The following is a 14,378-nucleotide window of genomic DNA, read 5'->3' on the forward strand; positions in this document are numbered from 1 at the left end:
TAATATGAGTTTAGAAACTGTCAAATTTTATTCTGAACATTTATATTTAAATATTACATTTAATGTAATTTCTGAAAAAGGATTCAAAGTACTCAGGTTTATTTATCCTCTCAAATGGCTGTTGTAGAGGAACCAATAACAATCTTTTCTACATAAAGTCTAATATCCCCAAATCATTGTCATTTAAGTATACCACTCAGAGATGACAAAACTAGTAAATAATTTTAAACATACAAATAATTATATAGTAACAGTTAACGGCTAAAAACCTATTGAGCAATTAACTAGTACAGATTTTCCACATATTAATTCATTTAATCCTGACTTTAACCCTACGAATTAGATACAACCATTTTATAGATATAAACACTAAAGACAGGTTAAGCAACTTGCTCTGGAAATCAATGTCTTCTATACCATAGCAACATACACAACAGAGCGATATACTTATTTTAATACCATTTGGCCGTACTTTCTATGTCCTTTTAGAAACGGTTTTGAAAAAGGGTTGTCCGTGTTAAGGGAGGTCTATCAATGAGGAAGTCTCTAAAAATATTAGTGAGCTCTTTTCCCTTCTGTACAGTACATTTGATGTGATGTTTTTAATATTTCAGGTACAATGTAGTTTAACAACCACGAGTCCACTAATAACCTATTTTAAATCTCAACATTTCTTATGCAAATCAAAAATCCTATGAGATACCACCTCACACCAGTCAGAACGGCCGTCATAAATAAGTTCACAAATAACAAATGCTGGAGGGGGTGGGGAGAAAAGGAAACCCACCTACACTGTTGGTGGGAATGTAAATTGGTGCAACCACTATGGAGAACAGTATGGAGGTACCTTAGAAAACTATACATAGAACTACCATATGACCCAGCAATCCCACTCGTGGGCATACATCCGGACAAAAGTTTCCTTGAAAAAGACACATGCACCCGCATGTTCATTGCAGCACTATTCACAATAGCCAAGACGTGGAAACAACATAGGTGTCCATCGACAAATGACTGGATTAGGAAGATGTGGTCTATATACACAATGCACTACTACTCAGCGATAAAAAAGAACAAAATAACGCTACCTGCAGCAACATGGATGGAGCCAGAGACTCTCATCCTGAGTGAAGTCAGAAAGAGAAAGACAAATACCACATGATATCACTTAAATATGGAATCTAATATAGGGCACAAATGAACCTTTCCACAGAAAAGAAAATCATGGACAACAGACTTGTGGTTGCCAAGGGGGAGGGGGAGGAAGTGGGACGGACTGGGATTTTGGGGTTCACAGATGCAAACTATTGCCTTTGGAGTGAATTAGCAATGAGATCCTGCTGTTTAGCACTGGGAACTACGTCTAGTCACTTACAATGGAGCATGATAATGTGAGAAAAAAGGTATACATGTATGTGTAACTGGGTCACCTTGCTGTGCAGTAGAAAAGACGGAGCACTGTAAACCAGCTATAATGGAAAAATAAAAATCATGATAAAAATAAATAAATAAAAAGGCTAAGTTAAAAAATATTAAAAAAATAAATTTAAACATTTCTTCAAGTTAAGCAGAAGCAAGAGTTTTTTACACAGAATCTACTGAACTATGGCAAAATACCAATAGGCATTATTCATAACTATTTTAAGGGACCACACCCAACATCAGTATTAAAAAAGGAGTGAAACACTATCATTTTCAGCCATAGCAATGACTTGTAAAACACGAAGCATTGACTGAGGTCAAAGTCAAGTATTTGCTATTGTAATTATTTCACCTTTCTTAGAAAGAAATGGTTCAGAAAAATTATTAAGAAGCACCAAGGCATTTGTGTTAGAATATATGTACTGACTATTAACCAATACATACACATTAAAACTGAATACTCGAGGTAAGTTCAAGTTTAGAAGGATTTAAATAATTAGCACTTCGTTCAAATTAACTGCTTATGCCTAACTGGTACAGAAATGGAAAATGTTATTATTCTCAGAATACTGACTATGTTACTTTGTCACTGTTAGGGAAATGGGCAACTCAAAAGGAACAGTTAAAAGAAACAATGGCATAGAAATACACAACTAAAGAGCTATAGTAATTTTGCTCAAACATGTAATAGGTTGAAAAAATACGCATAGCAAAAGCAGTACAGTCTCAATCCAGACTTAATTTTTTAGATTTAAATAGCCAGTCATCTACTTTCTAGCTCAGGAAGAGGCAGGTTAGAAAGGAACCTGTAAAATATAAAACAAGCACATAGTGTTGGAATTCTCATTACCACTCAATCTGATTCAAATCAGGGAAAAACTTTCTAAGCATCATGAGACGGGAGGTCCTGCTCTGCCCAGAAACATACAGAAGCAAACCTACTCCCCAAAGCAGGGATTTAATGGAATGAAAGCTTCTGGCAGCCATTCTTTGGCGACTAAATCCAGTTGTTACAATGACAAAACTATTAAGAAATGAAATGAGAGCTCAGTCAACTGATCATCAGGGAGGATCAAATAAGAATTACAAATTTTCTTATTTTCTACCAGAAATCTTTGAAATTAGGAAGAGAAAATCCATTTTAAGATGTTTTACCAACCAACTAACAAAGTTTAGAGAGCTCAGTAGCTCTGCGTTTGTTCTTCAGATTTAAAATACTGTGAGGATGTACAGAAGTTATCTCTAAAAAAACAAGAGTCCTCTTATCATAAAATAACAATCATATATAATTAATAATTGGAGACCCAACAAAGCATTTATTCATCAAATATTTTTGAAATCTTACTGTGAGCTGACAGGAAAAAGCTTCATAAAGAAAGCACTTTAGAAATATGGTTGGTTTTTTAAAATCTTCTTTTATTTTTTTATTTATTTTTATTTTTTTGTCTTTTTGCTATTTCTCAGAGTCCTAACACATCCGACTCTTTTTTTGTCTGTTTTTTAGGGCTGTACCTGCGGCATATGGAGGTTCCCAGGCTAGGGGTCCAATCAGAGCTGTAGCCACCGGCCTACGCCAGAGCCACAGCAACGCAGGATCCGAGCCTCGTCTGCAACCTACACCACAGCTCATGGCAATGCCGGATCCTTAACCCACTGAGCAAGGGCAGGGACCGAACCCGCAACCTCATGGTTCCTAGTCGGATTCGTTAACCACTGCACCACGACGGGAACTCCTAAAAATCTTCTTTTAAAGTTCCAAAAACTATGGAATGGTTGGCCTAATTCTAAAATTTGGCACTGCTACAAAAACATTTGAAAGAGTAAAAGCATAAACAATATAATTCAAAATAGGAAACATGAAGAATACTTTTGCTTAGAAGAATATAAGGCACAGGCTCCACTTTCCTCTCTTAAGGAAAACACATCGAGTTTCTTCTCCTTGGGCTTATGCGCCAGGTCTGGCATTCAATTAATTTTGCAGACCTAACAGTTGGTTTCGAAAGTTCTCATACCATGTTCTTCAGAATACCAGATTAAACAAAATATTATAAAAGGAGGAGGAACGGTACTTCCAAAAGCAAACAAATTTAAGAAATACTCCATCACCCAAACTCTTTAAAAATCCAGCCTAATACTTCAGCATATTAAAAGCCCCAACAAGTCACAAACTCTGTGCAGATAACATCTATTAACTTTTCAGAGGAAATGTTCTCCAGATAATGTCTGGGAAATCACTACTTTCTAATCACTCATTAACTTGGAGCGTCTAACTTTTTCCTTATGCGACATTCGCATAAGGCATGAACATCAATATGAGTTTTTTGGCCTGTTGTGAAGGTTTCACCTGTTGTTGCTGTTGTTTTTTTTTTGTCTTTTTAGGGCCGAACCCTCAGCATATGGAGGCTCCCAGGCTAGGGGTTGAATCAGAGCTGCTGCAGGCCTACACCACGGCCACAGCAACGCAGGATTGAGCCGCATTTGCGACCTACATCACAGCTCATGGCAATGCCGGATCCTTAACCCACTGAGTGAGGCCAGGGATCGAAGCTGCGTCCTCATGGATATTAGGTTCGATTCCGTTAAGCCACAACGGGAACTCCTCACCTGTGTTTTCAAAGAAAATTAAAGTTGAAAATGCGTTCGACGTGCCTTCATTCCTAACTTAGTACCAAGGGATGTGGAGGCTCTTCTCCAAGCCCGAGGAAGAGGCAGACACAGGCGCGGTCTGTGGTCACAGCCGGCCGCCGCGTGTGCCTCCCAGAGAGGTACGACGAGGAGGAGTAAACACCCCCGAAAAGGCGGAGGGGCAGGATCCCTTGGAAGCCTCGGCATAGGAAGAGTTAGGGATACCTTTCCGGATCATTAGGATCAGGTAACGCCTCATCTCACACATTAGGAAACAGGCCTGGAGACAGAGCCAGGAGTCAAGACCACGGCTCTGACTGCAGCTCTCAAGCCCCTTCCTCTGGTCCTGCTGCCTCCTGGGCCTTGCGGAGGGTGAGGATCTGTGTGAGCTGGAAAAAGAGCCGCCGGGGGCCTACTAAGGAATGGCTACAAGTGACAGACGACACAATCAGCATTATCAACCACCAGCTCCAGCCTTCGAAAGTGAAAGTTAAGAAAAAGCTAAATTTTTTTTTTTGCATTAGTCTAAGTATCATCATACGACATAACTTATTTCTTCATAACGTGTGTAAAAAAGTTTTTAGGAGGTTTTAGGTCAAATCACTTTATATCTAAGGTCATGCTGCTCAGAGATCTTTTACCTAAGTAATAGATGATGGAGACAAAACATATATGTAACTCAAGGCAAACAGGTGATTAAGTATGGGTGTCATTAAACTTTTTTTTTTCTTTGCTTTTTAGGGCCACTCCTGCAGCATATGGAGGTTCTCAGGCTAGGCTACGCCGGCCTACACCACAGCCACAGCCAATGCTGGATCCTTCACCCACTGAGCAAGGCCAGGGATCGAATCCACATCCTCATGGGTACTAATCAGGTTCATTAACAGCTGAGCCACGACGGGAACTCCATCATTAAACTTCTTAATTTCCCAAGCTTGCATTTTGTTTCCATATTTATAGCACATTTTGTTAGCTGTTAATCTGCGCACTCAGATATTTGAGATTCTATTTCAAAATGTAGGTGTTTTAACTTTCATTTCTGTGATACCAAATGATCACTTCCTAATCAATTCCTATATAGATTTCACAAGTCTTAGGGAGGTAATAAAGCTTTTCCTTAGGTCAAGAATACATTTCCTCTGTAGTAATTATTTCCCAGGGCTCAAATCCTAAGTTGTTAGAATCTATTGTGGATATTAGCAATTATTACGGAAAAAAGAAAAATATGCTTTTAAATTTAAAAAGTACTATTTAAAATACAAAATAAGGATACATTAGAAAAATGTATACTATTATGCTAAATATTTCAAAAATGCAAATATACTAACTTGTATAAGAAATATGCCTGACCCTAATCTTTGGGGGCTTTTCCTTTTCAAACTCTTATCAAGAAGAATCAAATGAATACAGGCCTAAGGACTAAAACAAACTTGTTTAGGCTTATTTAATAAGTGTGCAAAGAGGGAGTTCCTGTCGTGGCGCAGTGGTTAACGAATCCGACTAGGAACCATGAGGTTGCAGGTTTGGTCCCTGCCCTTGCTCAGTGGGTTAACGATCCGGCGTTGCCATGAGCTGTGGTGTAGGTTGCAGACGCGGCTCGGATTCCGCGTTGCTGTGGCTCTGGTGTTGGCTGGCTACAGCTCCGATTGGACCCCTAGCCTGGGAACCTCCATATGCCGCGGGAGCGGCCCAAAGAAATACCAAAAAGACAAAAAAAAAAAAAAAAAGTGTGCAAAGAATCACTCCCACTCCTATCCCTTGTATGATAAAAGAATAAAAGCAAATTAAGTTGCCAGAGTTTTCAGTGTCTTTTCTTAAAAAAATGAGAGGAAAACTGGAGTTCCCGTCGTGGTGCAGTGGTTAACGAATCCGACTAGGAACCATGAGGTTGCAGGTTGTGATCCCTGGCCTTGCTCAGTGGGTTAAGGAGCCGGCATTGCCATGAGCTGTGGTGTAGGCCGGTAGCTGCAGCTCTGATTCGACCCCTAGCCTGGGAACCTCCGTATGCCAGGGAAAAAGGCAAAAAGACTAAAAGACGAAAAAAAAAAAAAAAAAATGAGAGGAAAACTGACATTGATTTATTACCTATGAGATTAAAATTGAATTTAACACTAGATACCTGGAGCCAGGGGAAAAGGAGACTTGTTTTTTTCCATTTCCTCTCACTCTTTTAAAGTAAAGCTTCCTTCAATAACCCGTTTTTCATAATCTCTAGCAGGACAGGGAATCGACACATTAAAATTTTAATTCAAAGAAAAAGAGCACCACGGAAAACACTTTGCAACGGTATGTGTTTATTCTGTTAATGGATTCTTATGCCAAATTCTTACCCTGAACTAATGTTTTTCACTGGTGGCTGTTTTGTCTGTCAGTTTTGAGAGGGGGCAGAGAAGGAGGTAAGAAAGTTAAGTGAGTACTGGAGTTCCTGTCATGGCACAGCGGAACGGAATCTGACTAGGAACCATGAGGTTGAGGGTTTGATCCCTGGCCTTGCTCAGTAGGTTAAGGATCTGGTGTTGCCATGAGCTGTGGTGTAGGTCACAGACGCGGCTCAGATCTGGTGTTGCTGTGGCTGTGGTGTAGGCTGGTGGCTGTAGCTCCTATTAGACCCCTCACCTGGGAACCTCCATATGCTGAAGGTGCGGCCCTAAAAAGCAAAAAGAAAAGAAAATTAAGTAAGTATTGAGCTGGGATGTAATTACTAGTCAAACTCTAGTCTCCAGACCCTCCTCCTCCCCAACCAGACTGTGGATGCTAAAGTTAAACACCACCTAAGTGGCTGAATGAAGAAACTCATTGGGAGAGAAATTCATTACCTGGTCAGTCATGAGGTGTACCTAAGCCATCACCTAATGTCAGGCAAACATAATCAGTGCCATTCTTTGTACTTAGCGTTTTTGTTGTTTGCATTTGCTTAATGGACTCAAAAGACAGAACCCTTTCCATTCAGACGGAATCTGATGCATCTAGAGGTTATTTTATGGTACCTTTTGTTCTTCTGTGAATTCAGAATTATTGTGTTGAGCTTGGGCCTCCTTTTGTAGGTGTCTTGCTAATCTGTAAGAAGAGAAAAAAAAAAAACCTTCTTTAGAATTGAAGGAAAGCAAACTATCTCATGTGCAACAAGGTAAAACGATTCAAATCTTAAAAAACAGACAGTGAAGTACAATAACACTTTCTTGTTTTCAAAGTGTAAATCTACATTATCTTTAGAAATCAATTCTTTATATAAGCCAGACTTTTCATATTTCTCTGGGACAAATTTCAGCTCCAGGCAGTAAAGACAAAATCATAGAGCTGGAAAGAAAGAATCTCAAACGATATCTAATCCGACTTTCTTCAGGCTGTGTGAGTTTCCTCTATAACAAGCCAATAAGCAGTTGTACAGATTCAGCTTCAACACCTCCAGTAAGCACCAACCAGAGATGCTTTATCAGTTTATCATCAGTTTGCTGATAAGACTAGTTCAAATTACAGCCATGACAAAGTGATGACACTCTATCAAATTACACTTTTAAAAACATTTTTCATGGAAAACAAAGACAACCTCTACCAATCAGACATGGAAATCATTGTTTGCCCCGTTGTGACCATACTTAAAATTAGCAGCTGGGCCTGGAGTGAGTTTTCAAGGGCAGATCTGTGTTACAAGTTTAAGCTCAACGTTAAGGATCCAAAGCTATTTCTGAGGCAGCAAAAAAACCAAAGGATTGACTCTAACAGCTAAACAACAAATAGAAAACTAACTCAATTTAGAAATGAGTAAAGGTTTGACTGAATAGGCGTTTCTCCAAAGAAGATATTTAAAAAAGGCCAATAAGTACATGAATATCTTATCATTAGGCATTAGGGACATACAGATAAAAATCACAATGAGATACCACTTAACATGCAGAAGGGTGGGTCTAATTTTTAAAAAGAGAGAGGAAAAAACAGCGTGTTGGCAAGGATGTGGCTGTTGGACCTTATACATTAATGGTAGGAATGTAAAATGGTACAGTCTCCATGGAAAAGAGTTCGGCAGTTCTTCCAAAAATTAAACCTAGAGTTATCTTGTAACCCAGCAATTTCAAAACCCTCGGTATGTACCCAAGAGAACAGAAACATGTTCACACACAAAAACACTGTGCATGAAGGTTCACAGCAGCGACATTATGCGTGACAGCCAAAAAGCAGAAATACCCAAAGTGTCCATCCACAGAGGAATGGATAAAGACGACGAGGGGTACCCATTCAATGGGGTATCATCCGGCCATAAGGAGGCGTGAAACCCTGATACACACTATGACGGGGATGAATCTCAAAAACACGACAGTAAATGAAAGAAGCCGCATGTGAAAGATCACATATAGCGCCATTTACACGAAGTATCTGGAACGGGTAGATCCACAGATAGAAAGCGGATTAGGTGTGACCAGGGACAGCGCAAAGAAGACAACAGGAAGGCACCAGGATCAGGTTAAGGGTTTCTTCTGGGGGCGATGGATACATTCCGGAATTAGATACTGATGACGGTGGCATAACGTTGTGAATATACTAAAAACCACCAAATTGTACAACTTTACAATGAAAAATTTCATGTTATGTGACATTTATCTTAATTTTAAAAATGTGCAGGGGGTAAAAACTCAAAGATTGAAAGGGTTTTTTTGTTTTTTTTTGTTTTTTTTTTTTTTTGGTGAAACATTTTTGTAACAGGCACAAGAACTTGGAACTATAATTCCCACGCAAACGACACAATTCTGGGGATTGGAGGCAGAGGTAGAGAGGGTGCCGTGTGCTGGGTTTCCCATCAAGTTTCCAAGAAGTCTTTCTCTCCTCCACAAGAGTGTCTTTCAAGATCAGCTGTAAAGTCCATTGTACCTGATGGCCCTTCCCAGTCTGTGGAGAGTTTGCATCCTCCTTTTACCACAAAGCGAGAAAGCCCTACAGAAAAATCCTAACGCTGGCCAGCACAGCGCCACCGTGGGTCAAGGTTCCCCCACAAACTGGAAACTCCGTAATATTTTTCCTAAAATGTCATTCAGAGACCCACTCTTTGTGGATTTTATACGGGAGCACAATTCGAAACAGAGCTGTTGTCCTTGTTCTGCACGTGGTGTCCTTTCAAACTCTGGCTGTGGCCTACCCTCTACAGAGAGGTCTCTTTAGGAATCACAGTCGGCACTTACAGGGTCAGCGACACATCCCTGAACTCAGGGAAGCTGCAGTGTGGCCCAGCTTATCCCAATGGTTCTCCACGCAATATGCCAATAGTGACATTAAGCTAGGCCGCACCACCATCAGAAGAAAGGGTATATATATATATCGCTCTACGCTCCTGCTCAAATGCCAACAGGCAGTGGACAAGGATGCTAAATGCAAAGAGAATCCTGTTTTAAAAATTATGCAACAGACTGAAAATTATGTGCATACCATGTATCTTACCTGATAAAGGACCTATGTCCAGAATATACAATGAACCCCTATAACTCAACAGGGAAAAGACAATTTTAAAATGGGGGAGAAGTTTGAGGAGCAATTTTACAAACAAGATTCAGAAGGAAAATCAACAAGAAGAGGCGCTCGCCAGCATCAGCTGGAAAGGCACAGAGAGGTATGGCTGCAATCAGAGACACACAGAAACCACTGCCGCCAGGATGGAGAAAAACAGCAGCGCTCACATATTGCTGTGGAAACACTGCATTATGGTACACCCCGTCTGGACAACCATTTGGCAGTTTCTCTTCTAAAATGACACATAAATTTACCACATGAGCCAGCAATTCCACTCCCGGGTATCTACCTAAGAATGAAAATATATGTGGCACAAAGACTTACACATGAATGTTCATAGCAGCGTTAACGGTGACGCTTTCAAACTGCAGAAACAGCCCATCAAGCAGTGAATGGCACACAGCAGGCGAAGTACACATACGGTGTGCGGCTACGCAGCAACAACAAGGAACCAAGGCCTGATAATGGGCCACATGGGTGAACCTCAAGGACACTGTGCCACACGAAAGGAGTCACATACAAAAGATCACACATCACATGATTCAACTTACATGTCCAGGAAGGAGCTTCAGAGACAGAATATAAACGAATGGCTACCTGGGGCCGGAGGGGGAATATGGAATGACTGCAAATGGGAATGAGAGATCTTTTAGGGGCGACGGAAATGCCCTAAAACTGATTGTGGTGATGGTTGCACAATGTGGTAGATTTACTAAAAATTCATTGAATTGTACACGTAAATGGGTGAATTTCATTGCATAGAAATTACACCTTCAGTTATCTTTTAAAACTTCTTTTAAACTAGGCAGGAGAAAAAATGAATTTTCTAAACCCATAAATTGCTGCACCTGAGACAAAGAGACAGCAATCTGTCCACGGAGGGAAAATCCACATGCTATTAGTAATGGTGAGAAAGCTATTAAATATTCTTCCCTAGAGAATAAGCTCAGCTTACAACGGTGCCTACAGGTAGTACAGGACTATTCCCAAGGGGGAATTTTAAATATATTTAAAGCACATAAACAAGGGCCTCACAGAAACCCCACAGCAACCCACGACAGAAACCAGGGCTTCTCAAACTATCTAGAGTGAAGGACTAGTTTTTTTCCTCCAATCTGTTCCAGCCTAATACTTTTATAAAATACAATAAAAACTACTGTGAAGGTGTCATATTGCTATAGAATTTCCAAATCTTAAAGCCCAATTTCTTATCTTCTTCCAGAGTAACAATTTTCAGATCAGCAAAGACCTGGGACGACGCTTTGAGAAGCACTGATATAAGGCAGAGTGAGGCTGATGTTTAACAGGTGTCACCCGATCTTCAAACTCACCCATTCATCTCACCAGTATCTACTGAGCATCTGTGGGCTGGATTAACACCTCAGGACCGATCCTGTGAAGAGCCGATTCTGGGCAGCAGTGTCTGTACTGCTCTAGAGAGGGCAGGAGGCTGCACCCCCAATGCTCAGAGAGGTGGCCTGCTAGATGGAGTTGTTTTTAAGAGGCCATGCATAATTTTCCTTCCTTCCATTTTTAATGGTTGCACCTGCAGCATATGGAGGTTCCCAGGCTAGGGGTCCAACATGAACTACAGCTGCCGGCCTACAGCACAGCAATGTGGGATCCGAGCCCCGTCTGCAACCTGCACCACAGCTCAGAGAAAGGACAGAGGCCTTAGGGTGGAAGCGCTTCCGGAAACGGAAACGGCGGGAGCAGGGCACTTGCTCTTGGCACCCTTCTGCAGCAGCAACACCCGGGGGCTCCAAAGCCCGCCAGAGACTCAGCGCTTTGAGGGCGGAAATCAAATCGTCCTCATTTCTGCCTGCCCAGCTCTCACTTGCTGAGGGATGACACTGGAAGCTGTTCTTACCTTATGATGAATACAGACATGTTCACTGCCTCCCCAACGTCCCCATCCCGTGATCCACTCCCGCAGGATGACTGTAAAGACACTGCCACCTCCCCGCTGAGAAAGACCCGTTCTCCAGACTCCTCCTCCTCTCTCAATCATCCAGTCAGGGGTGAAACAGGAGTGAAATCCTGTCCATTCTTTTTTACATCACTTGGTGGCCCCCAAATGGTCTCCCGTTCTGCAGCCTTTCTCACAGACAATTCAAAAACAAAACAAAAAAACACTTGGCATTTCCACTGCGGTGCAGGGGTTAAGGATCCAGCGTTGTCTCTGCAGCCGACCGCAGCCTGCACAGAAGGTTGGGGATTCCGAGCTGCTGCAGCTGTGGCTCAGATTTGATCCCTGGCCTGGGAACTTGCCTTTCATTTTTGAATATGTTAATTTTACTTATTTATTTTTCTTTTTAGGCCGCACCTGCGGCATATGGAAGTTCTCAGTCTAGGGGTTTAAACGGAGCTACAGCTGCCAGCCTACACCACAGCCACAGCAATGTCAGATCTGAGCTGTGTCTTCCACCTGCGATGAAGCTCACAGCAACACCAGATCCTTAACCCACTGAGCAGGTCCAGGAATCGACCTTGCATCTCATGGATACTAGCTGGGTTCATTACCAGCCGAGCCACAACAGGAACTCCCTGAATATGTTAATTTTAAAGTCAACCTCATTTTACATATAGCTTGTACGTCCACGAAGTTTAAGCCAATCATTATATACTTCTCCTCAAATTTGATGCAGGCAGTTTACATAATAATTTGAGAACTACTCTGAATCAGGCAGTTCCAAGTTTAGTAACTGAGGTTCAACAATGGATTTGTCCAAGCCTATTACTCTCTTATTGAGATGTTTCTAGAAATTCCAGCTAAACAGCTTGCATATTCAATTTTCCTTTGTAATTTCAATTGGACATGGTATTCTTTCCATTGGGAGGGCTGCTGCTGAGCGCCAACAGCTGTGAAATCCCGCCCCTTCACACGTGAGAGGCCGCTTTAGATTTCAGGATTTGCTGGTTAACACACACAACAAGTACAGAGATGCTCCCTGCCTAACTGGCTACGGTCTGGAAGGATCCTTCTCTATGATGAAGGACATTTAATTGGTTCAATTTACTTCCACCTCGTAAATAAAATGTCTTATACATCCACAGTAGAGCTGCCAGAATTTGGAACTTAATAACAACAAAAAAAACCCCCAGACTTCAGTGGTATAGTTCTGTGACCCTAGGTAATCCTATTAGCCTGAGCTTTCAGTTTCCTCATTTGCAAAATAGGAATAATATTATTATCCTCCCTGAGCCTTCGCAAGAGCAAGTGAAATCAACTGAAGTGTAAAACAAACGCTAGCAGTTGTTACACAAGGCAAAAGTTCCCAGAGTACGATGGGTTGCAGGGCTTTTTAAACCTACAGGCAATTCCAAGGCAGTAAGATGAGGTGGAACTGATTTTAAATTATCTTTAGCGGTCCGATTAACTACTGTAGACAACTACTGCAAAGAATAAAGGGTTGAGATCTTCCAAGCACTACTCCTGTATTCTTTCCAAAAAACACTGGGCGGGGGAAGATTTTACTACATGGTTTTAAACGATAACTTTCTTTAAAACTGAGAAGTAATTGATGGCAACAGTTTGCAAACAATAGCAATTTAGCAGGCAGTTCTTATTTTCAGCGAAATGTGCTAGAAAAGGGCAACGTTTTATGCATACGCAAACTTTCTCTTTTAATTTTAAAAACATCCCTGAAGTTTTGGGAGGCAACCAGAAAGGGAAAGAAGTTGGATTTCGGTGGATCAAAGAACCTGGTGCTCGCGTGTACCCTACGGCTACACATCATACACAGGAAAAGGAGGAGGGACCCAAAGAGGGAGTGGTGGCTCCTGCGCGTAGTCTATTAATTCACATTTTGCTCTCTTCTGTTCACATCCTGCGCGGACTCCACCCAGAGCCACCGAGCGAGGGGGCGGGTGGGACTGACACCGCCCAGCAAATAACAGTCCCAGAAACCGAAACAGAATCGAGGTGAATTGGGAAAACACGGCTCACCAGAAAGAGGGGTGGAGAAGGGGCGCGAGAGGGGACCTTCCTCCCAGCTGATGAGACACCTCCCGCCTCGCTGCTTCCTGGGGACACCCCCTCGCTCCGCCGCCAGCAGTGCCCGTCTGTCCCACCCACGCGAGGAGGCGGGCACGGTACGCGGAGCAAGGCCCCTCACACGAGTATTCCACAGAGACTCCCAGAGAAGCCGAGGGGCGGCCACCCGGAGAAGCGGAAAAAAGCAGGAAAGGGAACTGGCTGCAGAGCGGGGATCCGCGAGACGGTGGAAGGAACTAAGGACTGGCCCTCAGGGCCGGCGCCCGGCAAAGAAGGGCTACCTGTTGCACGGAACTGGCCCTGCGGAGGCGGAGGGCGGACCGCCGTCCCCGGGGCCAGGGCTGCGGGGCCCCGCCCTGCGAAGCCCAGGCTGCAGAAAGTGCGGAGAGACGCCGCCAGGGGAAGGGGCGGCCGCCGAGCCCGCCCGGGCCGCTCCGCCGCGGGGCACTCACATCTGATATTCGTCTATCGCCTCCACCAGCTGGCCCCAGGAGTCGAAGTCGGCGCCTCGCCTGAAGCTGGCGCCCCAGCGCTGCAGCAGGCTCCGGGTCACCTCCGACATGGCCGGTGCCCACCCCGTCCCCTCCCGCCCCTGCCCCAGCAAGGCCGGGCTCTAGGGCGCCATCCTCCCCGGGCCTGGCCCCGACATTAACAGGGCCGGGAGGAACCGCTACGGCCACCGCCGCCACCCGCCAAGGAGCCGCCCAAGCCCATTTGCCGCCACAGCCAAACTTTGCGGCTCTGAGGAGGCCGCCCCGCCGAGGCCCCGCCTCCGAGGCCCCGCCCCCGCGTTAGGTTGAGGCCGCCCCGCGCCCCCGAGCGGCAGCCATTGCTATCG

The 14,378-nt window shown here is 43.3% G+C and overlaps 2 protein-coding genes across 5 annotated transcripts in view; one reads left to right on the top strand and one right to left on the bottom strand.

Annotated features, from left to right (window-relative positions):
• AIDA (axin interactor, dorsalization associated) overlaps positions 1-14,268 on the bottom strand; it is a 36,079-nt gene extending 21,811 nt beyond the window's left edge. For all 4 annotated transcript variants that reach the window (XR_014817373.1, XR_014817374.1, XM_013980033.2 and 1 more), the window contains exons 1-2: positions 13,993-14,268; positions 7,035-7,104 (exon numbers count right to left, since the gene is read on the bottom strand). Coding sequence is in view for 2 of the 4 variants with exons in the window: in XM_013980033.2 (XP_013835487.1) it covers positions 7,035-7,104; positions 13,993-14,102 (180 nt within the window). In the remaining 2 variants the exon portion in view is untranslated. The remainder of the gene's footprint in view (positions 1-7,034; positions 7,105-13,992) is intronic.
• The window catches only part of DISP1 (dispatched RND transporter family member 1), a 1,033,384-nt gene that overhangs the window by 774,756 nt on the left and 244,250 nt on the right, over positions 1-14,378 (top strand). The window lies entirely within an intron of this gene.

The sequence above is a fragment of the Sus scrofa genome, chromosome 10 (genome assembly GCF_054392235.1).
Source record: "Sus scrofa isolate SSC_HxYL_T2T_F1_AM1 chromosome 10, Sscrofa_HxYL_maternal_Yorkshire_Landrace_v2.0, whole genome shotgun sequence".
Classification (NCBI taxonomy): domain Eukaryota; kingdom Metazoa; phylum Chordata; class Mammalia; order Artiodactyla; family Suidae; genus Sus; species Sus scrofa.